At 48.8% G+C, this 25265-nt stretch overlaps 1 protein-coding gene across 1 annotated transcript in view; it reads left to right on the top strand.

Moving 5' to 3' along the window:
• Positions 1 to 25265, top strand: part of KSR2 (kinase suppressor of ras 2) — a 269125-nt gene that overhangs the window by 57193 nt on the left and 186667 nt on the right. The window contains exons 2-3 of the mRNA XM_036354302.1: positions 3195 to 3335; positions 6766 to 6916. Of these exons, the coding sequence (XP_036210195.1) occupies positions 3195 to 3335; positions 6766 to 6916 (292 nt within the window). The remainder of the gene's footprint in view (positions 1 to 3194; positions 3336 to 6765; positions 6917 to 25265) is intronic.

The following is a 25265-nucleotide window of genomic DNA, read 5'->3' as shown; positions in this document are numbered from 1 at the left end:
GGGTTTTGTTTAGCTTCTATATTTGTAACTATGTTTCAGACTGCAAGCTCAGAGGCCGGCAGCGGCATGCGGGGAATGTTGGAGTCCTCCATCACTGAAGCAAGCAAGCCTCATGTTAGTTTCAAGCTGCCGGCCGCCATCTTGGCTGGCAGTTAATTTGCATATCACCCTGATTAGCCAATGGGAAGGGTAGCGGATGTACGCTAATTACCATGTTTCTCTTTTATTAGATAGGATTTTATATATGTATATACACATATGTTTATTTTATATTCAGAAAGTAGGATCATACTCTACCTGTTGTTTTGGCTGCTGTATTTCCTCACTTGACAATAGATCATGACATTTTTTGTGTGTCAATAAGTTTGTTAACTTGGGTTTAAATACTCATTCATTCATTTAGTTGATCAATGACCTTGGGCAAGTTATTTTACCTTTCTGGGCCTCGATTTTCCCACTTGTAAAATGGGGCAATAATGGTCCTATATCACTGAGTTGCTATGCAGATTAACTAGATAATTCATAAAAAGTGCATGTTGTAGCATTGGCTCAGAGAGAACGCCTATCAGCCGATAACCGCCCGTCTTGGGTACCTGGTGGGGAGGCTGCTGAGTCCAGGGGTCCCCATTTGGGAAGTGCTTCTCACTCTCTGCCCCATCCAGTTTCACGCTCTGGGCAGTTTTCTGGGTTTTTCACAGCTCAGACTAGCTGTGCTCATTTCCTGAAAGGTGATTCTTGGTTCCCTTAGTTTAAGACCTGGACCTGTGGCTGCCCTCCCCACCTGTCTTCCCCACTCCACCTGTGTCCTAAACCCCTCCCTCTTTCCCCCATTGCTAATGCATCACAGTGTGGACGCCCCTTGATTCTTGTTCCTGGGACGGTAGGTCCAGACTCAGCGTGACCTTGGAAACTCCTCTCCAGAATCCAAGCACCCCTTTCAACAACTGGTTAGAATGGTGTTTGTGTGTATGTGGGGAGGACTCAGCTTGTCTTCTGCACAGACATTATCGCATATGATGCCTCCGCAGGCCCATTTTACAGATGAGAAAATGGAGGCTCAGGGAGCTGATGTGACTCCCCGAAGCCTCAGAACTGGAATTCAGATACTTACCTCTCCCACAATACACGGAAAGCATCCCAAAATGAGCGAGACCCTCTGCCCTTGAGGGGCCGATGCCCAACATTTGGATTTCCAGTTCAGCGGGGAGGACCCCTGAACAACTCGTAAATACAGCAGCCTGATAAAGAGAGGGAGCCTTGGGGTCCTACCCTGGCTCCCTGACTTCGTTAGTTCTGTGGTTCTGGGCACATGACTAGTAGGCTCAGACTCCCAGCGTCAGCTGACACCATTGTGTGGACTGAAAAATGACCAAACACATTCAGAGCATTTATCCCACAGCGCCAGGCACACTGCACATATCTAGTAAACGGTGCCTGCTAGCGTGGCTGCTGTTCGTGAAAATGCTTTATCGTAGCTGACAAAGATGCCCCAGCAGACATGATAGAACTGCATGCATCATGAGCCTTTGACCCTGGGATCAAAGGGCTCCCTCATGCAGAAGATTCAAAAGAGAGGCAGATCTGGGAACTAACGGGCCAGGCCCTTGAGGCTCACTACTGAGTGGAAGAGTGAGCTGCAGGAAGAGGCATAGTGCGTGATCCAGTTTATGTGAGAAAGCCACCCAACCCCAGACCAAGCCAGCCTGCGGTTTCTACATGTAGGTGTGAGCGTGCACAGAAAAGGCTGGCGGGGTGGACTGACCTCAGTGGGCTCCTTCCTCACCTCTCAGGAGTAAAGTCTTTCTCCCGCCTCTGTTCTTGGCCCTCCCTCTTCCCTTCCCCAGGGTGTGGGAATCCTTCCAGAAAGTGTCTACATTGCGGAGATATATACATGTTAACATTTCCCACGTGAATGGGAGAGTATTTATGCTTATATATCAACATGTCTTGGAGACGGTTCTGTATTGGTGCACAGCACGCTTCCTCATCTCATGTTCTACCTGCATAGGGTTTCGGAGGGGGGTGTGGACCCCCATGTATGAGTCTCCTACTGATGGACCCTCAGAGTGTTTGCAATCCTTGCCATTGCACACTGAACGGTAAGAAATGTTCCCTTACCGTTCACCAGCTGTTTCACCCCGTGCGCCACCACAGTTTTTAAAACATGCAACACCTGGCTCTTTAGTCAGGGCACTGACCTCTTTTCCCTGAGATTGTTGAATAAAAAAGTGACAACAGCCAACACAATAGCCATTCGGTGTGAATGAATCAAAATTATACTCTTTCTTGTTGTCAGATTGGCAAAAATATATATTTTTGGTGTGCTGAAGAATTTCAGTAATTAGTTTATGTGCCCTAAGGCTGTGGTCGGCAAACTTCAGCTTGCGAGCCACATGCGGCTCTTTGGCCCCTTGAGTGTGGCTCTTCCTAAGCCTTAGGAGTACCCTAATCCTATCTAATAATAGACAAGGATTGAAATTGACCGTACCTTCGCTACGCCTCCCATTGGCTAATCGGCGAGATATGCAAATTAACCACCAACAAAGATGGCGGTTAATTTGCATACATACGTGTGAAGCGGCAGAGCGAAGACTGAAGGCAGCTCTGGCTGCCAGAGCCGTGAGAGGCTTGGAGGCGGCTCCGGCTGTCGGAGCAGCGAAAGGCTTGGAGGCGGCTCTGGCCGGAGCGAAGGCCTGGGTCCTGGGTGCCGGAGGAAAACCGGTGCCGGCAGCCAGGGGAAGGGAAGGCCTATTGCACAAATCTTTTCATGCAACAGGCCTCTAGTTAAGTTAATAACAGTGTACCTACCTATATAGTTTAAGTTTAAAAAATTTGGCTCTCAAAAGAAATTTCAATCGTTGTACTGTTGATATTTGGCTCTGTTGACTAATGAGTTTGCCGACCACTGCCCTAAGGGGAAAAGGATGGAAAATCACTGCTCTACACAGTCCTTATGCACAGGACGTGGTGTCTGTAGGGTGAGTCCTGGAAGTGGACTTGTTGGGTCCAAGGACACGAGCAGTGGAGATGTACATGCATGCCGCCCAAAGGCCCCCATGAAGTGGCCCCAGTGCGTGTCCCCCTCCTTTAGCGTATGGAGTTGGATGGGGCTCAGGAGGGGCGGGGACCATGGGAGATTCTTCTGTCTTCCTGGCAGCAGTGCCTCTGAGACGCGTCCTCCTGTGTCTTTGCAGAGCAAGCTGGTAAAGTACTTCAGCCGGCAGCTGTCCTGCAAGAAGAAGGTGGCCCTGCAGGAGCGCAACGCCGAGCTGGACGGCTTCCCCCATCTCCGGCACTGGTTCCGCATTGTCGACGTGCGCAAGGAAGTCCTGGAGGTGACCGGCGGCGGCCCCTGCCCTCTGCTTCTTGCTGGCCAGCAGCCAGTCCCTTGGGTAACGGGGTTTTGGCTGTGCCTGACACATAGTAGGCCCTCAGTAAATATGGGTTGGTGAAGGCGTCAGAGACCCTCTCTGCATGGGCCGTTGCAGCTCTGCCGCTCATGAACTCAGTCACTGTACCTCAGAGCTTCCTGCTGGGATGGACGTATTTAATGTCTATGCTAAGCCCCATGCAGTGGCCACCAGCCACGTGTAGCTCTCGAGGACTTGAATTGTGGCTAGTGCGTGTGGCTGAGGAGCTGAGCTTCCAGTCATATTTAATGTTAATCCATGTGGCCAGGGACCAGCATCTTGGACACCACAGTCTCAGGATGTTGTCTTCTCACCTGTTAAATGGGGTGATGGCTGTCTCCTCTTCTGAAGTGGCTGGCGTGTAAAATACGATGATCCCGATAAAATGTTCAGCTCGTACTTAGGCACATACCAGCACTCGTTCGAGGTCAGCTCAGTATTGTTATTGTTGTTGAAAACTTTGGAAGCAGCAGGTTCTCCGATGGCAAAACAGAGCCAGCTCATGCTGTCTGTGTCCGCCCTCAGGGAGTGGAGCGCATGCTTAAGGTCCCTAGGATGGTGGGGTTTCCTTGCCTTCTTGGATCCTGGGTCATCGCTGTTTCCAGCATCTGGGCTGAGCCTTTCTGGATGAAACCAGCTCACCTCGAATCTTTGGTGCCTGGCATTGTGCGGAGGGCTTTCCATGCAGCATCTCAAGTGTCGAGATTGTTCAAATCCTTGCAACAATCTTTTGACGTAGTTACAACTATCACCCCATTGTGCAGAGCAGTAAACCGAGGCTCAGAGAGGAAGGGACTCATTTCACTAGTGAGTGGGTGGGGTTGGCGGAGATGGAAAGCACTGTCTTTCCCCCATTCTCCGGTTGCCAGGGCCTCCCTGACCTGGGGAGGAAAGGGGCACCTCCCTACCTGCAGGGCATGTACCATTTCGTAAGGGGCTCCCTGCTTCCTCCTTGAAGCGGCTGGAAGATCCTCTTCCACTGTTTGTCTTTTTCAGACCTTGCCTAGATGTGATCTTGCCTGAACCCACCAGATCCAATAATCCTGGGCCAGACGCACCCACCCCCCACCTTCCTCCACCCCATCTCACACATGCACACCAGACGGGGTATGAGTTGCAGTTTCTTTAATTCATTCCCAGGCTGGCAGTGTTGTGTGAATATCCTTAATGGGAACAGCCCCGTATAAGTACAAACAGTGCATTCTATTTGCATGGCCCAGTGCACTTTTCAGAAGCGTTTGGGACCATTTATATATCAAACAGGACAAATTAGGTAGGGACAGATCTTGACCAAGGGTTGAAAATGATGGCCTGAAGCGGTATCTGATGCACAGACATTTTTTTGCTTGGCTGATGTGTTCAAATTTTTTTTGAGCCAGTATTTAAAAGTTGAAAGCGTTTGCATGAAACCCCAGATCTCTGCCTTCTCTTGAAAAATTGGAGTTGCTTACCACACTGAAATGAACTGTTGGGTGGCAGTGAACTGAATTCTGCTGCCCATTTGGGTCCTGCAGGCTCCCAAGTTTCACAGCTTTGCTCATTTTGATTCCCCTTGCCTGCAGGTACCCAAGTTCTGGTTCTTACCTTAATCAGTGAGAATCATGAGCCCAAGGCCACCAGCCAGGGGGTGAGGACAGCTGGGTCCCAGCTCTCCGTCTGTAGCTCACATGTGTGTACCCCAAAGGGCCCCTTTCTCTGGAGGAGCTAGAAGTACAGAGAAAGCTACTAGGACAGACTGTCTGGGTTCACACTTACTGTGTGACTTTGGGCCGGTGTTCTAACCTCTCTGAATTTTAGTGTCCTAGTTATAGACTAATGATGATGATGAAAGTACCTACTTAATGTGGTCTGCCTTTTTAAAAGAAAATCCATGAAAAGCACTTAAAATAGTGCTACGTTCCTTTCTATTACTATTATTATTATTGTTATTATCATTAATTATTTTATCCAACAGAATTCCATGTGCTCTTTTGGCCCAGGTTTGTCAAGGCTTTCTCCATTTTTAGTATCATTACTCCTGTGATGTGTGTGTGTGTGTGTGTGTGTGTGTCCTTAAACCTCAGTGTAAATTGAATATTTTGGGAGGTAAGTTACAAGATTAAAATGCAAAAGTGTATCCTGCAGCAAAGAGGATAATTCTTTTATGTTGGGAAATATCCCTTCTAAATAAGAGTCATTTTGTACTTTCAGATTCTGGTCGATCACCTTTCGTAAAGTGGGGCTTACCTGCAAGATGTTCCTGTTTGAGAAAGCCTCTAAGCCACTCAGTTATTGCTTGCTCTGTCCCCTGCCCTGGCGAGTTTGATAGGCACCAGTTGGGTTTCATGGCTTTTGCATGCATCGTTTTTTGGATAGAATTTTAGTGCTATACACTTTTCCTCTTCTTGGTTGCGAGTTTAATATGTGTGTGTGTGTGTGTGTGTGTGTGTGTGTGTGTGTGTATGTCTGATTTTGTTGTAACACACAGATCTGGCCACAAGAGGGCACACGTATGCTGTGTATTAACCTAGAATCTCCATCCTCAATTATCTGAAACTCTTATTTAAATAACAACAACAAATGACCAATGGACACAGACACCAGGGGGATGAGGGCATGAATGGGGGCGGGGGGGGGGAATGGGGGGGTTGAGGACACATGTAATGCCTTAATCATCAATAAAAATGACAACGATAATAAATGTAAACACATTGGATACCATTAAGTGCTATAAAATGAAGACTCTTTTTTATAGATGTGTAAATATGGAAGCTTGACAAATTTCAAGCTGTATCCATATGATAGTGTCTAGGGACACAGCCTTTCTGGAAAGAGGGATGGTTACTGGTGGCGGTCAAGGGTCACCTGCCTAAGACTATCAGAGAGTGGAGGACAGCCATCAGGAGACTTGGGCTGTCTGCTCTGGGTTCACCCTGAATTTGGGACAAGTCACTGCTGTAGGAGCTGAGCAGGAGGCATGGAGGGCCTCCAAAGATAAATCAATTAGAATCTCGATCATAAGGAATTTAGAAGCTGCATGGGGACACGGACAAGTAATAAACTATACCATTTATGGCGCCATGTGCTAAGCGCACGTGCTTCCCATGCTTCCCTACACAGTGTGTGCACTTAAGATTCCCATTTTGGGTGAGCAAAGTGAGGCTTAGATGGGTTAAATGATCATCTAGCTAACGAGTGGCATAGCTGAGAGAAAACCCAAGCCTGTCTGATGCCCAAATCAGAGACCCAGCTACACCAAGGAGCCATTCACACAGTGCGGGGTGTTCAGCTAGGTACCACTAGAGGGCAGTGTGGAGGCTCAGACCTCATTCCTCCACTCTGGGCACTTGACGTCTGCATACTCTTCCCTCCCTAGGAAATCACCCCGGGCCAGCTGAGCCTGGAGGACCTCTTGGAGATGACGGATGAGCAGGTGTGTGAAACCGTGGAGAAATACGGAGCCAACCAGGAGGAATGTGCCCGCCTCAATGCCTCCCTCTCCTGCCTCCGGAACGTGCACTTGTCAGGTGAGCAGGCTGGACGTCTGCCACAGGGCCTCCAGGTTCCTGTGCCTGCGGCCGCAGGCCTGGACGAGACACAATCAACTCTGGGTGGTAAATGCCGCAGGCGAGCAGAGGAGAGAGGGGCCTGGGACTTGAAAGTGGTTAGCGCAGCTTCTGGGAACTTGGCTCCAAAGGAGACCTTCGGAGGTTGTGGGACATTTGGTTCTGGAAAATTAGGGTCCAGGTACTGGAAGTCCGAGATGTGCGTAGGAGACCAGAATCCTTTCACCTTAGACATTCTGAAGTGTCGTCGTAATTTGGGTCAACATCTGCCTTCTTATTTTTTTACATAAACATTATACATTCTTTATAAAATAACTCAGAGAACATAAAAATAGTAATAACTACCCTAAGCATCACTCTCTAGGGACCTACTGTTGTCATTTTGGTATAATTTTTGGTATACTTTTTCCAGACCAATAGATAGGTGTTTACTACCTTTAAGCAATAGAATTAGGATTATTTATCCGTATTATTTTGAAACCTATTGTGTTTTCTTTAAAATCTAACAAAATAACCTCTGTGACATATCAGTTTGGGATCCACATATATTGTCCTATTTCTTTGATCTTTCCTATAAATTATTCAAACTCCCATCTGCCTCCTTTTTTTTTAGCAGGACAGCAGACACCATCCTCTTAAGGCCTCCTGCTTCTCTCTAGCTTTGTGATTTTTCCACAAACTCTGTGGTCTTTTCCGCGTTATGGGATCAGCTCTGCAAACACCCGCCAAAAAGTGTTTTTGGTCCATCTGTGTGGTTGTTTCAGTTCCCACCACAAGGTGTCACTGTTGTACATGAGTTGGGCACAGTCAGGCAGAAAGTTATAATCACAGATGCCCCTGCTGGATTCAACAGGCAGTCTTCAACAAGTATTTATTGAGGGACTACTTTGTGCCAGTTGGGCTGAGGATACATCAGTGAACAAAACAGAGCCTATCTGAAACAGGTCATTGGCCCAGATTCTCTCCTCTCCAGCCCTGCATGCTCTTTTATATTCTTTTTTGCTAGCAGATCCTGATCAGGGCTGCGATCAGCATCAACAGAGACCATGAACTGGAGAATGACTTGTCCTTGAAGCGTGCTTGTTAGCACCCTGGTCTCTACCCACTAGATACCAGCAACATCCCTCTCCCATTCATGACAAACAGAAATGTCTCTGGGTATTTGCAAATGTTCTCAGGGGAGGGAGGTGTTGCGGTAGAATCACCCCTGGTTAAACAGCGATAAAGGTCATGTTATTCCTTACTCTAGCTCAATGCTGTTGACTCACCTAACATTTGCATGGCTAAGAGTGTCCTGTCAATCATGCAATACAGACAAGACCTGCTTCAGGGTGACTTCTCTCTACCTACAGCGAGAAGCAGCTCGTAGTTAGTGCGCCATTAAGAAATGGTGCCTAATTACAAGGCTGTATCATACACATCTTTGTCAATACATTTTAAGGCCTGAATACTGTTACCATTTATCCAACCACTGCTGTCATTAGACATTTAACTCTGAGTGTTACCTTTGGGCTACTCCTTTAGTGAGACTGCATAGGAGTGTGGTTCCTGCAGCAAAAAAAATTTCCATATTTTAAGACTTCTGATGGACATTGCCATGTTTGCCTTCCAAAAAGTTTGTACCAATTTACACCTCTTCCTCCCCCTCCCCCTCCCCCCCACAGTGCATGAGAGTGAGCATGTGAGGTTAGGTTCTTCATTGCTTTTCAGAGTTCATAGCTCCTCATCAGAATTGGACTACTGAGTGTGACAGAGTCCTCATAGTGGAGCTGGACTCCAGTTCTGCCTGAGACAGGCCTTTCTGTCAGCCCTCTGTGGGCTGCGCAGCCACCCTGTGACCTCCTGGGCTGGGTGAGACCGTGAGAGAGCCTCTGATCTGGTGTTTTTCAAACTTTTTTGACCAAGACACACAGTAATCAAAACATTGCACGGCCGGTGTGGCTCAGTGGTTGAGTGTTGACCTGTGAACCAGGGGTTGATGTTTTGATTCCCGGTCAGGGCACATGCCTGGGTTGTGGGCTTGATCCCCATTAGGGGGTGAGCAGGAGGCAGCCAGTCAATGATTCTCTGTCATCATTGATGTTTCTATCTCTCTCCCTCCCTTTTTTATCAATAAAAATAGAAAAAAGACACACAGTAACAAATGATTTATATTGCAACCTTGTACACACACATTATACACAAACACATGAATATACACATACACAACTGAAATTAGTTTCGTGAAACATTACCAATTCTTATTATGCACAATATTTTACATTCTTTTCTATTTTATTCTATATCATTTACCAAACGCTGCAAAGGACCTGCCACTTTTATTTCACCCCTCACTATGGGTTGAGAAACGCCAATCTCCTTGATCCTCCTGCCTCTAGATCAGCTCTTCCCAGGCAGCTGAGCTTCCGTCGACTGTGTCCTGCCTCCGATGCCAGCCTTCAAGCCACTGGGTCCTTGAGAGCAGGGCCAGGTGTTGTGCTGGGCAACAAGGGCAGCTGGCAGGGAAGCGCAGCTCAGCACACAGCTCTCAGTGTCCTGGCGGCACGCTCTGCCTCTGTATGTGTCCGTATCACTCTCCACATGTTCAGGTTAGCCTTTGGGCGGAGTGATTTCTTTTAAGGGATGCCTCTCCCCCCTGTAGGGTGTAGGCTGCAGGAGGGCAGGGATTTCCTGTTTCTGCTCACCATTTTATTTGCAGCCAGACACCCCCAGCTCAGTATCTGGCACATTGTAAGGACTCAGTACATATTTCTCTTTAAAAAACATTTTAATTGATTCTAGAGAGAGGAAGGGAGAGAGAGAGAGAGAGAGAGAGAGAGAGAGAGAGAGAGAGAGAGAGAGAGAAATTGATTGGCTGCCTCCTGCGCACTCACAATGTATGTGAAACTCACCAGTGGCTTCACATACATAGTCTTTCCCATGGGTTGCAAAGCACCTTGGGATTTGGCTTCTAATTGGAACCCTGCTGTTTACATTCCCCCCTCCAACCTCAATGTCGTACAGATCTACTAATTACTTGGAATTTCCTAGATCACGCATGATTTCACTTCTTGGTACTCAACCCACTGCCTGGAATTTCCTCCCATCTGTGTCCTCCCCGTGAATCCTGCTTTTTCTCAAGCCCCTGACTCAAGGCCTCTGCACTTTGTTGGATGAATGAATGAATGAATGAATGCTTCTGTTACCAACTGCTCCTGCCTTAGACAGATTGTCACTTTTTTTGTCTTACTCCTTCATCTGCTTGTGACCTCCCCAAGGACAGGTGCACTATGCTGCTATTCATCCCTCTGTTCCTAGCACCTCGTCCAGGTTCTATTTGTTGAAGGAAGTGCGGGAAAGCTGTACGATGTGTTTGCTACTCTTTTCCACCAGGGGGTGCAGCGAGCCATTCTCTACTGATCCTTCTTGTCTTAAATTCTCTTCTTCCCTCAAAAATTATCGTTGGTTCCTTGAAGCTTCTAAATGGTCCCACTATTTTCTGCCTTTCACCTTATCCAATATTTTATCCCAAACTAGGGAATCAACTAGTTCTTGACTCTTGCTTCTTACTATATTTTTTTCATCTCTGTCTCCCCAGCTCTCAGCTGGGGTTTCCTACAGTGATGAAATTAGATACTTTAAATTTTAGTGTGTAGTGGGGACTCAATGCATATTTGTTAAATGACTGAAGGGATACAGGTTGTATTGAGAAACTCATGGAGACAAAAAAGCTTTGTACCTGACCAAGAATATGTGTAATTTCTCTCTCTCGCCCTCTCTCCACCTCCCTGTCCCTGTCCCTGTCCCTGCCCCTGTCCCTCTCCCTCTCCTTCTCCTTCTCTCCCTCTCTCCCTTCCTTTCTTTCTTTTCTTCCTTCCTCTCTCCCCCTCCCTCTCCCTCTCCCTCCCTCCCCTTCTCTCTCCCTCCCTCCCCCTTCTCTCTCCCTCCCTCCCCCTTCTCTCTCCCTCCCTCCCCCTTCTCTCTCTCCCTCCCTCCCCCCCTTCTCTCTCTCCTTCCCCCTCCCCCTCCCCTCCCCTCCCCTCCCCTCCCCCTCCCCCTCCCCCTCCCCCTGTCCCTGTCCCAGGATAGGGGAGACTTTATTTCATAGTTGTGAATCTAACTTAGTTTTCTCCTTGGATTTTGGGGTTATCTTTATCTCCCAGTGTCCAAGATGCCCCAAAGGTAGGGAAGTTTAACCTTTTGTTTCTTAGCTTGTTGGATAAGCTTTAGCCTCACACCAAAGAATACTTAATTATTCCATTAGCAAGCCCAAGGGACCCAAAGCCAGGGTCTCCTCATTTTCCTTATCATATCAGCTGTGGCCTGAAATAAAAACAACAACATTCCCTCATTCATCAAAATGTATTGAATGCCTCCTATATGTTAGGCACCTTATCATTATCACCACCTTTATCACCATCACCAAGATCACCATCACTATCACCATCACCACCTTCATCACCATCACCACCTTCATCATCATCATCACCATCACCATCACCACCTTCATCATCATCACCATCACCACCATCACCACCTTCATTACCATCATTACCATCATCACCATCACCATCACCACCTTCATCATCATCACCATCACCACCATCACCACCTTCATTACCATCATTACCATCACCAACATCACCATCAACATCTTCACCAGGGTCCTCTAGCCTTTCCCTGCCCTGTCTCGCTTTCCTCCATCTTCTTCCTGTCCCTCTCTTTTTCTTTTCTTTTCTTTTTTTAAAATATATTTTATTGATTTTTTTACAGAGAGGAGGGAGAAGGATAGAGAGTTAGAAACATCGATGAGAGAGAAACATCGATCAGCTGCCTCCTGCACACCCTCTACTGGGTATGTGCCCGCAACCAAGGCACATGCCCTTGACCGGAATCGAACCTGGGACCCTTGAGTCTGCAGGCCGACGCTCTATCCACTGAGCCAAACCGGTCAGGGCCCCTCTCTTTTTCTTTTGTCTCCAATGGATCCCCGGGTTTCAGCTTTTCTAATTCTGCTCCCTGTTTGTCTTTGACTTCTCTTCCCTCTGAGCCACTGTCTCTCTCAGCATTGCCGCTTCTTTAGAGCCCATCTCCCCTGTGCTTGGCTTGATTGTTCTCTAGGGGTAGCCTGCCTTTCCCTGGCCAGAATAAAAGCAGAACCCAAGCAGTTTCCCGGGGCACACAGCCCCATGTCTTCACACCCCCCCCCCCCCCCAGGTCACTACAGAGCTGAGGTCCCAGGTGACACTGACGTGGCTGCTGCAGAGTGTGTGCCTGTGGTCGCTTTAATAATGTATGCTCATTTGCATCTTCACTTTCCCAAGGAAAAACCCAGGTTCCAGATAATGGAAGACTTTGCTTTCCCCCTTCCTTTCCTACCCTCCCTCCCTCCCTTACATATTCTTCTAGCACCCACTATGCATCTGGCGCTGTGCTGGGTGGGTTCCAGGGCGTGGGGACTTTCTCGGGGCGGGGCTTCGGGGTAGAGCTGAGGCCTAAAGAAGAAGGGGGAGTTCTGATGACAAAGGGGAGGCGGGGACATGCAAAGTGCCTAGTGGCCGGAGGGAGCCTGTGCCAGGGAGACCACTGTGGCCGGCCCACTGGGGATGCTGGGAGAGCGGTGGGAACTGGGGTCAGATAAGTGGGCAGGGCCAGCCCCCACGGAAAATCATGGCACAGAGCTTGCATTGTAGGGCTCTGAGCAGAGGATGCCTGGCTCACTCATCCAGTTTTCAAACAAACACCAGCTGCAGAGTAGGAGGATGGCTTAGAGTGAGATGCTGGTACGTCTAAGAAGAGGCTCAGCCAGCCAGGCAAGGGGAGAGAGAGAAGGCCAGGGTACCCCTGCCAGACAGGCCCCCCACCCCCCTGCCCGCACCCTGGCAACCTCCCTGGAGCTTGCTTTGTTGGGCCCCCTCCGGCTCCTTCTCCTGAGGGCCCAGGGAGGAACTGACAGCCAGGTGCAAACTGGGTGTAAAGTGGCTCCAAAATAGGACAGAGGCTCAGATGCTCCCCTGGTCCTTGCAGTTGGTGTTGAAGGAAGCCCACCAGAACCCCCTTCCTGTGCCTAGAACAAAGAGGAAGAGCCGCCTTGATTGCCCTATTGTTCCACTTGCTTCCAACTCTGGGAGGGCTGGGCGCTGGGGAAGAGCCACCTCCCAGAGAGCCCCAGTGTCTGGTGAGTTGCAGCATCTTTGTCCCTCGTCTCCCTTCCCTGTATGTCCCCCGCTGCCCTGTTCCGTGGGTTTTCAGGAATCCCTTACATGGATGTAGGACGGCGTTAGCATTCTCCAGTGCAAGGGACAGAGGCCTGAGGCAGCCACGCTCACCCACACATGGCTCATTCATTCATTGTAAATATCGATAGCATGTCCTCTGTTTCAGTCACTGTGGGTCTGGGGACGTGGTGATGGTTAAGGCTAACCCGCTTCCCGCTCTCATGGTCCTAGACCCAAGCTGTCCAATGGGGTGGCCTCTAGACGCATGTGGAAGTTAACCTTCTATTCATGAAAAGGAAATGGAGTTAAAAATTCACCTTGCAGGCACTGGCCCCACTTCACGTGACCCACAGCCCCTGTAGCTGGCGGCCACGCTGGCTGCACAGCATCGTCAGAGCGTTCCCCTGGCAGCACTGCTCCGAGCACAGTGACAGGACGGACAGGAAATGTGCCCCGCGGCGCTGAGTCTGATGCTGAGAATTAAAATGGAGTGACGTGATGGTGACCAGGAGGCCAGCTCGGACGGGGTGGTCACAGCCGTGTGTCAGAGCAGCAGGGCCAGTGGGGTAGACTGAGATTTTTTTTAAACATTCTTTTTTAAAAAATCCTTATCTGAGGACATGTTTTTTATTGATTTTAGAGAGGAAGGGGGAGAGAGAGAGAAAAAAAAACCCATTGATCAGTTGCTTCTAGTACGAGCCCTGACCAGGGATCAATCGTGCAACCCAGGTGTGTGCCCAGACTGGGAATCGAACTCACAACCTTTTGGTGTATGGGATGATGCTCCAACCAACTGAGCCACCTGGCCAGGGCAGGATCAATAAATTGAGATTTAGTGCCTGGAGTTTATTGTGACCGTGGAGGCTGGCTGGGCAAGTCTGAGATCCACTGGACAGGCTGTCCGGAACTGGCTGTGTGGGGGCAGAGTTCCTTTTTCTTCAGAGAAGCCTCAGTTCTGCTCTTAACGCCTTTCAATGGGTTGAGCCAGGCCCATTCAGATCACCAAGGAGAGTCTCCCTTAAAGTGGTACAGCACTTACATGGAGCTGCTGGTGATGACATACTGTACCAAGTGGCCAGGGTTGGAAGGATGGACATGCCCAGAGAGGTTAAGTCACTTGCCAAGAGTCACACAGGCAGTACTAGAGCCTGTGTTCGCACTCACGTCAGTCTCACCCAAAGCACGTGCTTGAACTTGCAGTGTCCTCCACGCCCACTTCCCTTGCCTGTTCCCTACCAGACTGTGAGCTCTTTGGGGGTGAGGACCATATCTCATTGTCTCTGGAGTGATGTCTGGGTAGTGGCCCTGGAGGCTCACGATCATTTGAGGGGGCCTGTGGTTCTTCTCTTTGGGTGAATATATCTCATTGCCATCCCTATGGGATTCTGAAGGTGGGGTGCCTCACAGCCCGGATCTCCTGCTGACCTCACTCCTCACTTGGGAACGGCCTCCCCTCTGCAGGCACACGGAGACCTGTTGGTGCTCCCGGCCCTGCTTCAGCCCTGCCCTTGGGAACAGGCTCAGTTTAGCTTCATCATCTGATCCATTTCTTTCTTTAGCACGTTTATCTTTCCCTTCTCCGGCTGGTACTTTGTCGAGGAGAAATGAGGTGGACAGGCTTTGTAATCAGATACCGGGACACCCTGGGTGACCGGGGCTGGCATTGTTTTTCAAGCTCTACCTTCTGAAGACCTTCTGCCTTCATTGTCACGGTTGGCGGAGGGCCTGTGTGTATGGCAGGACTGTAATTTTGCTTTAAGCCCTAGTCTCCTTGCTTGCTAGTGTTAGGGTCACATAGCTGGTTGGCTGCAGACACTTCGATGCCTTTTCCTCCCAGTATGGATTGCCTTGGACACCATCCAACTGGGGCCTCTTCTCTTGACGGTCACCAGGAGGCGCTGCCTGATAATCTTCCTTCAGCTGAGAAGCCAAAGAATGTGCTCGAGTGCCGCGGAAAAAGAGCTACAGGGGTGTGCAGACTGGAAGGAACCTCAGTCTGACCATCTCAACTTTCATATAAGGACAAACTGAGACCCAGAGAGGAGAAAGGCACGACCCAGCTGTGGCAGGGACAAGCAGGGGCTTGCTCTGTGTTACAGACACGGCATCCTGGGCAGGCGGAAACCCTCGGGGGTGGGAGGGGTGGGAGCAACTTTAGTCTCTTTTCCTGACCAGCTTTGAGTGAGCTCACAGCACGGAGCAAGCTCGGAGCTCCTGCCTGCCTCCAGTCTGTGCAGAGGGGGTCTTGCTGCCCCTCATGGCCCTGCAGCGCTCATGTCACAGAAGCGTTGGTCTCCCTGCCACACTGAAGACCAATTAAGAGAAGAAAACGAGCTGCCAAGAAGGAACCTGCAGAGCAGGCTCCGAATAATAATGCGTGGTGTTGCAGAGAGCTGCGAAGAGGCAGCGGCTTCCTTGCCTTGGGAGGCATCGGGAAAGAGCTTAGGGCCAGACTTTGGGGTGACTCACGCTGCGTAGGACCCCCTCCCCCCAAAGCCTGCTAACAGAAAGGCTGAAAAGAGAAGCAGCAGGATTTGTTTCAGTGGAAATCAATGTTTTGCCTTTGCAACGTGCCCAGCACTGGGACACATAGATAATAAAAGACGTGGGCCCCAGGGTCAGGGGCTGGGCTCCTGGGTCTTCATCCCTCTGGCCTGGCCCGTTCGTGGCCCAGTCAGGAAGTCATGTGAATTCTGCGCCTGGCATGTGAGTCCCGGCTGGACCACGGGACTGGAATGCACTTGGTCCAGCCCCTTCCCCGTCAGTGTCCGGGCTTTGAAACAGGTGTCACCATGCATAACCATTTAGGAATAAGTGAAAGAGGTGTGCTCTCGCCTGGTGGGCCTGCCTCCCCGATTGGAGCACGACCTGACTTGGGTTCGTGGCTGGACGGAATTGGAACTCAGGCCCTAATGAATGGGCAGAAGCAAAGGTTTCTCTCCCTGCTCCCTGTTCTGCCGCCAGCCTGCTCCCAGGAGGCAGAGCCCTCAGGAGCAGGGGGTCACCAGGACCCGGATGTGTGTGGGCAGCTGAGGGTTTTGCCAGGACATTCTTCAAGCCCCTGAATTTGACAGAGCTGATGCCCCGTGGATGGGGGTGACGTGGCCAGTGCCACCCTTTCAGCATCTTGGAGCAGAAAAAAGGTAGCAATCAATCACAGTCTTCCTTTGACCTATTCGAGAGGTTGGAGAAGTCCCCATAGTCTTTTATAAAATCACAGGGCGATATTGATGCCCCTAAAGTAAGCAAGGGTCTAGAGACTGAGGGGCTTCCAGGCAGGGGATGTGTAGGTTCACAGTGCGGCCCTTCCTCACTGCAGACTGGGGGCTGGAGAGCCGTGCTTAGGAGCAGTGAGCAGCGTCTGTGAATGCCATCAGACGTCAGCTCACCAGCTCTCGGGCCTCACGTAGGAGATGATCTTGGAGGCTCCAGTGGTGGCACCTAAGGGCCAGCTCGGAGCTTCCCAGCCTCGGGCCTGTGACATCCGGGGCCAGGTCACTCACTTGTAGGGCGCTCTCTCTGCGCTGGCAGGTGTTCAGCAGCTTCCCTGGCCTCTACCCGCCAGGTGTCAGTAACATCCCCCTCACCCCCACGCCCAGTGCTCCTGGCTGAGAACGGTGGCCTTGGCTTATCTGCCGTGTGCCAGGCTGCACTGACGGACGGTGCTGAGGCTGGGAGGATGAGGAGGATAATGATGTCAGTGATGATGACAACGTAAGTAATGCTGAGGCTAGATGAAAGCCAGGGCATTTTGTGAAGACGGAGGCTCTGTTAAAGCACAGAAAACTATAATTGAGTTGGACTCTGGCTTCTCAGGCCCAGAGCATGATTTTCCCAGGGGTCCTTCGTCACGTTTACAGGAACCAGATGAAAGCTAGGGGCCTTGCTGTGACATCCTCCCTCCAACACACACACACACACACACACACACACACACGCGCGCGCGTGTGCGCTTACGAGTCTCTCATACTCACATGCATAAACTCTCCCAGTCTTACTAGGGACTTCGTTAAAATTTCCATTTTGCCCGTCAACAGCTCCGATCACACGCTTCCTTGAGGAACTGCTCATAGAAGGGACAGTAGTGGAGAGAGCTCAGGGCTGGAGGCCAGATGGTCGGGTCTCTCCTCTCCCGTCTCTTCCAGCTGTGAGAGCCAATGAGCCACATGGCCCGGCGGAGCCTGGTGTCTGGGCCTGTCAAATGCCTGAGGACAGGAAGGACGGTCCATAAACCCTTCCCTCAGGATTCTGTGTTTCAGGGTTGACCTTTCACGCTGGGTGAGTGAGCTCAACCCAGTCATCGCGTCCCCACTCTCATGGATGACTGTACAGTTCATACCCAGCATCCAGTAATTGTTATTGTGTGCATCTCCATATTAACCCAGCGACACCCTTTTGTGGATTCTTTGAACGTAAGGAATTAGTGTCATCTGTGCACTTGATGGTCCTCCTGCAGATAACACTGTTTCGTGGGCTGGCTCCTCCTGTCCTGGCCTTGGCTCAGATGCACCGTAGGAAGGGCTCACACACAGTGTGAGTGTGGCTGTCGCCTCCGTTGTTATCTTCACAGACTGGAGCACGGAGGCTGGGAGGAACTGGGCGGAGTGGGGCGGAGGCAGGGGTCCCAGTGCAGCCAAGAGCATCCAGGGGATGCTTTCTAGAGGAAGAACAGCCACACTGACTTTCAGGATGTGTTTGGGCTTCTTTGCTTTCTTCTTGGGTTGATGATTTTGTTTCCTTGCCCACCTGGGGTCACCTCTCCTCTCCCTCCCCCTTACTTTTGAAAACAGAGCCCGGTTAGCTGTCCACAGAGGTCGTGGGAGTTAAGGGACGGCGATATTTTACTATGTAGTTCACTTGTGCGTTCAGCTTTAACCAGCATTTGTTAAATACCAACTGTATTCCTGGCTTTGGGTGTGAGGTACCGGCTTCATGGCCCTGGTTGAACCCTTGCATCTCTGTGAGCCATAATTTCCTGGCCTAAACATTTGGACCATAATTGTCCCTACTTCTTGGCTCATGGTGAGGATGAAATGAGATAGAATAGGCAAAGCCCATGGCCTGGCATGCAGTTGCCATGGGGGCCTGGTAATGGGTGCCTTGCCGTCAGAATTACTGGGAGGTTTCCTCACCTGTCTGATCTCATTGTATGTCTCCGGCTTTCCTGCAGGATGATTTCACTTCTCTTTCAATTATACTTCCTTTCCCCACACTATCTTCGGTGGGAAGGGGGTGCCCCAATTTATAGATGAAGAAAGAAGGCCAGGCATCTAAGCCACATGGTCCAGCTCTCAGGCATTGAAGAGGGATCCTGGGTTGCCCCTTCCCTGCCTCTAGTGAGATGGGCCAGGATGCTGGCATGAAACCTCTCACCTGAGGCAAGAACTGGCCGGACGCTGGTGGAGAGAGAGCATTAGCCAACAACTAGGACAGAAGAAGAAAGAGCTAACAAATAACCCAGACGTCTTTTCAGATGCGTTTGTTAGGGAGGGGGAAGAAAGAGCAGCACGAAATACGTTCTTCACAGATGGACGGGTCTGATGCGTTCAGGGCGTGCTGGGGACAGCATCAGGACGTTTCTGGGGGAAGTATTTGGATTGTTCATGCCCCGGGAGATGGGCATGGGAGGAACCTGGATTTTGGGACATGTCACATATCTCTTCTTTTATAGTCAAGAAATCTATTGCTTTAATTAAATGCCCTTGGGGTTTGGTTTTTTACCTCGAACAAATTTTCTATTTGTCTTTCTTTTCCATGACATTCAGTTAGAGAAGAATGCATCAATAGAAATGACAGTATTGGTAAATATAATAGTATTACTAATGACAGTATTAGTAAAAATGGTAAAACAACAACAACAACAACAACAACAACAAAAGAAACCAAACAGCACACAGATCTGTATCTCAAGTTTGTGGCTAAAGTTGCGTCTGTCTGTAGGAATCATCACTAACTTGTAGCTCACTTAGGTTCTGCTCTCATGTCTGTCCTGAGGGTTTGAAGCCTGAGGTCTGAGAGAGTTTTAAGAAAATCTTTTTAATCATCCAGAAACTATTCAGGCTTTCTTAGGAGATGGCATTCCTTCCCCCTCCCCCCTCCCCCTCCCTTCTCCCCTCTCTCCTCCCCTCCCTCTCTCTGTTTTGGACTGGCCGGCTGTCCTTAGGGCAAAATAGAGGATGACTTGCTCAGAATGAGCTTGTCTCCTTTATGCCATTTTGAGATGTATTCAGTAATCTAGTCCAGGGGTCAGCAAACTGTGTGTGGCCCACAGGCCAAATGTGTCCAGCTGCCTGCTTTTTAAAATAAAATGGTTCTGGCGCACAGTTACACCTACTCAGTCATGTTCCATCTCTGGCTGCTTGTGCCATAATGGCAGAGTTGAGTAGTTACAACAGAGGCCATATGGCTCATGGTTGAAATATTTACGGTCTTGTCCTTCACAGAGAAAGTTTGTAGCCTCTGTTCTCGTCCTTGGCCGTGTTCCTCTGTGTCGGCTTGTGAACAGGTCGATTGATTCACTTACTTATCGGGCGTTGAGGAAACGCTTTCTTGGCGACAAGCCCCCGTTAGGTGTTTCTTGTCTATAAGGAATTACTGCACTGCACTAAGGTGCAGAGGACTGGGTCTGTTGCTGTGTTAACACGGAGGAGGAAATAGCCAGTGTTTTGGAGGAGTGCAGGTGAATGCTAGGGAAGCCTTCCTTCATGGAGGAGGAGAAATTTGAGATGGGTATAATATGGGAAGTTTCCAAAAGGCCGAGGCACCATGACCCTCCAGGTATGGGAAGAGCCTGTAGTGAGGCAGGTAATTGTGGGGTAAATCATGACCAGTTCAGGGAGTTGTAAGTTAACCTGGAGAAGGGTTTAGGAGATGAGGCTAGTGAAATAGTTGAGGGGACACGTGGGAGCATTCTGAGACAGGAATGGCGACTTCTCTGTTCTCATTCCACGATGATTAGCTCCAAGCCACAGCCTAGGGTCAGAGTGTGGTTGACTGGATTCATCAGACTGGGGAGGCGCCCCAAGGTCACCCTACCTGTGGGAAGCTTTGGAGCTGGCCGATCTGGATCCAGATTGGCTTTTCATTTTTATACCCATCTCAAGTGTCTCCCAGGCCCTTGAGAACTACTTGTCCTTTTGGAATTTATTCTCTGCCTTCTGAGGCCAATGGGAGTGTTAGCACTAGAATTATCTAAGGCACAGTCCTGTGTTCATAGTGGAGTACAGATGGCAGTTGGGAGATTGGCCAGGGGAGAAGGACCTGCCGTCTGGTGCATTTCATAGAGAGAAAATCCCAGAAGGACAGCCATGTGGTCTGGGTACTAGTAGCCCTTTGAGGGCCTGAGGTCAAGGCTGAGAGCTCCCAGAGTTGGCAGGATTTGGGCCAGTTGACCTTGGACATTGGGCTGCCTCTGTACCTCAGGGAAGCTTGGCCACAAGGGTAGGTCTAGGTTTTTTTTTTGTTTTGATAAAGAGGTTTAGAGATCTGTGCCTCCCCATCTGTGAAATGGGGATAATTGTCACAGTCACTTCTTAGGACTATTTTAAGAATTTAATGAATTAATAATATATAAAGCCAGTGCATGCTGCACAGTAAGCACTCCATGAAATGGCTTAGTAATTAGATTATTATCCAGGGCAGCATTTTCTAAAGGATGTTGAGGGATTTTTCTTAAAAAAAAAAAAAAAAAATCAAACACGTTTCTTGCCTGTAGAGCTTCTTGGTGTAGTTAATAAGTTGCTATGTATTAATTTTACTTATTTTTTAAATTTTACTTATAATGTCGTGATTCCACCTGAATTTGGCTGTGGTTTCTGTTTTCACTGAGTAGGTGTTGAGGCGGTGTCTTATGAAGCAGGCTTTGGGAAATGCTGTTTAAGGACAGAGTTGGTATTGGGGTGGTACCTGCCAAGGACTTCCTCTGTGTCAGGCACTGTACTAAACTCTGGGGACACAAGAGTGGACAAGAAACACACAGTCTTGGCCTCATGGACTTTAGTAATAGCTTCAGAGTTAACGTGAGAGTCCTGAGCTGCTTTGCTCCTCATCCATCCATCCATATAACTATCCATTTATCCATCTACTCACCCACCTATCCATCCAAACAACCATCCATCCATCCATCCATCCATCCATCCATCCATCTAATTAGGAGACAGACCATTAAACAAAGAAATGGTGATTTGAGAATTTCATCAATGCTGTGAAGAAGGTAGTGAGAGAGCCATGTTAGCTGGAGTACTCAGTGAGGTCTCTCTCAGTGTTACAATCTATAAAATGGGAACAATATGAATCCCTGCTGAGTTTTATCTCACCGAGTGGTTGGAAGGATAATATGAGATACTGGCTTAGCCAGGGGTTGATAAAACTGAACTGCGGAAGGCTCCTGAGAACAGAGCTATAAAAGAGAAAGCTACTTTCCACAAGGGTTAAATAAAAGGTGTAGGAAAGTAGGAGCCCTAATGCTTTAATCAGTTCTGTGTACGTGTGTGTATTTTTTAAAAGATCTCACCAAAGGCTAATACCTGCCTCTGCTAGTGTCAGGCAGTGCTTCGTGGAGGTCACCCCTCAGACTTCATGTGTCTCTCGCTTGCCTTCTTCTGAATATTTTGAGTGGGGCACTTGACGCCCACCCTAAGAAGCAGTGCATTTTAAAAGTGTTTCTTTGTTGTTTGTTAGCCTATTAGAGTGACTTTTTCCCCTCCTTGTCTTTTAAAATCTCCTTTTCCCTCCTTCCTGGTGTCTGGTAGCTTGACCCTGCCTTGTTTATCTACGATAGTAAAACAGGAACAAGCTAGTGGGTGTCACCACAGCTCTGGCTGAGGCTGCACAGCAGAATTGCCATGTTAAAGAGAATTTAAGTTCCTTAGCACTTGGGAGCGTTGGGCATCTTCTCTGTGACCATTCTGGGCTTGGTCAGCTCGTGGCTAGGCAGAGGCTGAGCGAGGTTAGGTCAGTTGTCCTGATGTTAGAAGGGAGTGAGGTTCTTCTGTCCATCTGTCCATCCATCCATCCATCCACCCACCCTTCATCCCTTCCTTTTTCCTCCCTCCAACTCTTCCCCTTCTCTCCTTCCCTTTGCTCCATTCATCAATTCATCCATCAGTCCATGTGTCCATCCATCCACTCATTCATCCACCCACCCACTTACCCATCCACTCATCCACCAACCCACCCACCTATCCATCCAAACCTCTATCCATCCATCCATCCATCCATCCATCCATCCACCCACCCACCTATCCACCCACCCACCGGCCCACCCACTTATCCATCCACCTATCCACTATCCATCCATCCATCCATCCATCCATCCATCCATCCATCCATATAACTATCCATTTATCCATCTACTCACCCACCTATCCATCCAAACAACCACCCACCCATCCACCCATCCATCCATCCATCCATCCATCCATCCATCCATCCATCCATCCACTTATCCACCCACCCACACACCTACCCACCTATCCATCTATTTTATAGGCACCAAGTCCCTTCTATGCACCAGGCACTCTGCTGAGTTCTGAAGATTCAGAAATGATAAACAAGGCCCCTGCCCTGTTGACTGAACCATCTAATTAGGAGACAGACCATTAAACAAAGAAATGGTGATTTGAGAATTTCATCAATGCTGTGAAGAAGGTAGTGAGAGAGCCATGTTAGCTGGAGTACTCAGTGAGGTCTCTCTCAGGAAGTGACATATGACTTAAGATCTGAAGAATGTCAAGGGGAGTGGATGTGACATGAGTTCTCTAGATACAGGGAATGGTTGGTTCTGTGAAGGAGAGAAGTAGTTCCTGCTTGAGGAACTGACTACAATTCTGTGTGGCGGGAGCCACTATTTCCATGCATCTATTTCTGTGTATCTATCCATCTGTGTACTCATCCAGCATCCATGTGCACAACCATCTTGCCCTGTACACACATCTGTGCACCTATGCATATATCCATGCACCCATCCATTTACCTATGCACATATCCATCCATGCATCAATGCACAATCCATGCACCCAAACATTCATCCATATACCCATTCACCCATCCACACATGTATCCATCCACACACCCTTCTATTATTCATGTGCATATCCATCTAGGCACCCATGTGCACATCCATGTACCCATCTCTCCATCTATGCACCCAACAGACATTCATTGACAACCTACAATATGACAGACACATCTGTCTTCCGTCACTTGATCTCTCATACAACCACTGACCACTTCCTCCTTTAGGAAACATCCACTTATCTTGGCTATCAGGAAAGTGTACTTCCTGGTATTCCTCCTCTCTCTCTGGTCCCTATATGCCTAAAACGGAATATACAAATCTTGCCCCCAAATTGCTCTTCCACTAGATTTTTTCTTCTTAGTAAATGATAGCACTATCTCTCTAGTTATTTAAGCTGGAAATCTAGGAGTCATTCTGATTCCAGACCTATCTTCACTCCTTGCTTGCGGTATGTCCCCAGGCCATGTGAATTCTGTCTCCAAATGTATGTCCAATCTGCCTGCTTCTCACCACTAGTACCCTAGTCTATCCTGGATGACTCCAGCGGCATCCTATCTGGTCTCCTTGCTTTTATACTTGCTCCCCTCCAAAGCTTTCTCCACTAGGAGCCAGGTTACTCTCTTAAAATCTCAAATTAAATCACACGACTCCCTGCTTAAAACCCATCATTTACAAGGCATGGTCCATCCTGCCTATCTTAATGGCCTCATCTCATTCTATTTCTCTCTTACTCAGTGTCTCCAGTCACATTGACCTCCCCCGCCAAGTTCCTTGAATGCTTTTCTCACCTCAGGACCTTTGCATATGCTGTACCCTCTGTCTGAAGCATTCTCTCCCTTCTTCGCCCCAGCTGACTCCTACTGAACATTTACTTTCTGGCTTAAAAGTTTTTTCCTTTCTGTCCCCCAACTCAAAATAGCACCCCTCTGTTTTCTGTTAAGATACCCTGTTCTTCCTTTTTGTAGCATGAGTCCCGGTCTTGAACTATATGTTTATTTCTATGCTTATTTATTAACACCTGCCTCATAACACTGGAAGCTCCTCGAGGCCAAGGACCCTCTCTGTTTTGTTCCTACCACATCTCCCAGAGCCTTGGTATCAGTTAATATTTATTGGAATAAAATAAAAATGTTCTCTGGGAGCTTTTATCTTATAGGGATAATGTATGTCCACATAAAGAAAATACTGAGTAGGAAGTCCTATAAAAAATAATTCAGACCATAAAAGTATCTAACATGGATTGGTTACTCTGTGCCAGGCGTTGAAGTAAGTGCTTTGTATGTATTATCTCATTTAACCCTTTCAACAGCACCATGAGATAGGTGCTATCACTGTCTTGAATTTACAGAGGAAGAGATTGAGGCACAGAGAGGCTAAGACACTTGTCCAGGGTCTCACACACACTTAATGACAGCACTGGGGTCTGGACGTAGACCTGCCGGATTCTCAAGTTCTTGCCCCTTACTGTCAACTCCACTGCGCTTTGTCATAACAAAAGCTCAGTAACATATTTTCAGACTTGGAAAAGGGTGATTCTGGCTTTTCCGGTGGTCTTGGTGGAGAACTTGACAGGTCTTTCACTTTGAGGCAGGAGACAGACCAGATGAACCACACCTGGGACTCCATCCAGCACTGGTGCGCCTTGAAAGGTCCTGCATTGCAGGGAGCGCCTAGATGCTTCTTCACACTTCGACTGTTGCAAAGTTTTGTTGCAAATTTGAAGCCAGTCAGCAGCGGATGAGCATCTGGGTTTGGGGGTTGGGGGGTGCCCTTCTTTGCCTTTAGTGTTGGATGGTCTTGGGTAGGAATGTGACCTGGCCATCTGCCCAAAGCCTTTCTATTTCTTCCTATTCCTCCTTCCCCCGGGATCTGGAGCTGGAGCCTGGTTTTCAAATTGCAAGATAACGATCTGATTTAGTGATTTATCCGATTAGGCTTAAATGTATTTATTACTTGCTTAAACATATTCCAGCGAGCTCTGAAAACGAACCGCAGGACTGTCCTGGGCTGAATTTCCGGGACCCACTGGAGCAGGTTCAAGAAATGCCTAATCCACTTAGAGGAAAACAGGCCCAGGCACTAATCCAATCGGCAT

Source organism: Myotis myotis, unplaced genomic scaffold (assembly GCF_014108235.1).
Source record: "Myotis myotis isolate mMyoMyo1 unplaced genomic scaffold, mMyoMyo1.p scaffold_m19_p_20, whole genome shotgun sequence".
In the NCBI taxonomy this organism is placed as follows: Eukaryota; Metazoa; Chordata; class Mammalia; order Chiroptera; family Vespertilionidae; genus Myotis; species Myotis myotis.
The sequence above is the reverse complement of the archived record's forward strand: the minus strand, read 5'-3'. Positions and strand labels throughout refer to the sequence as shown.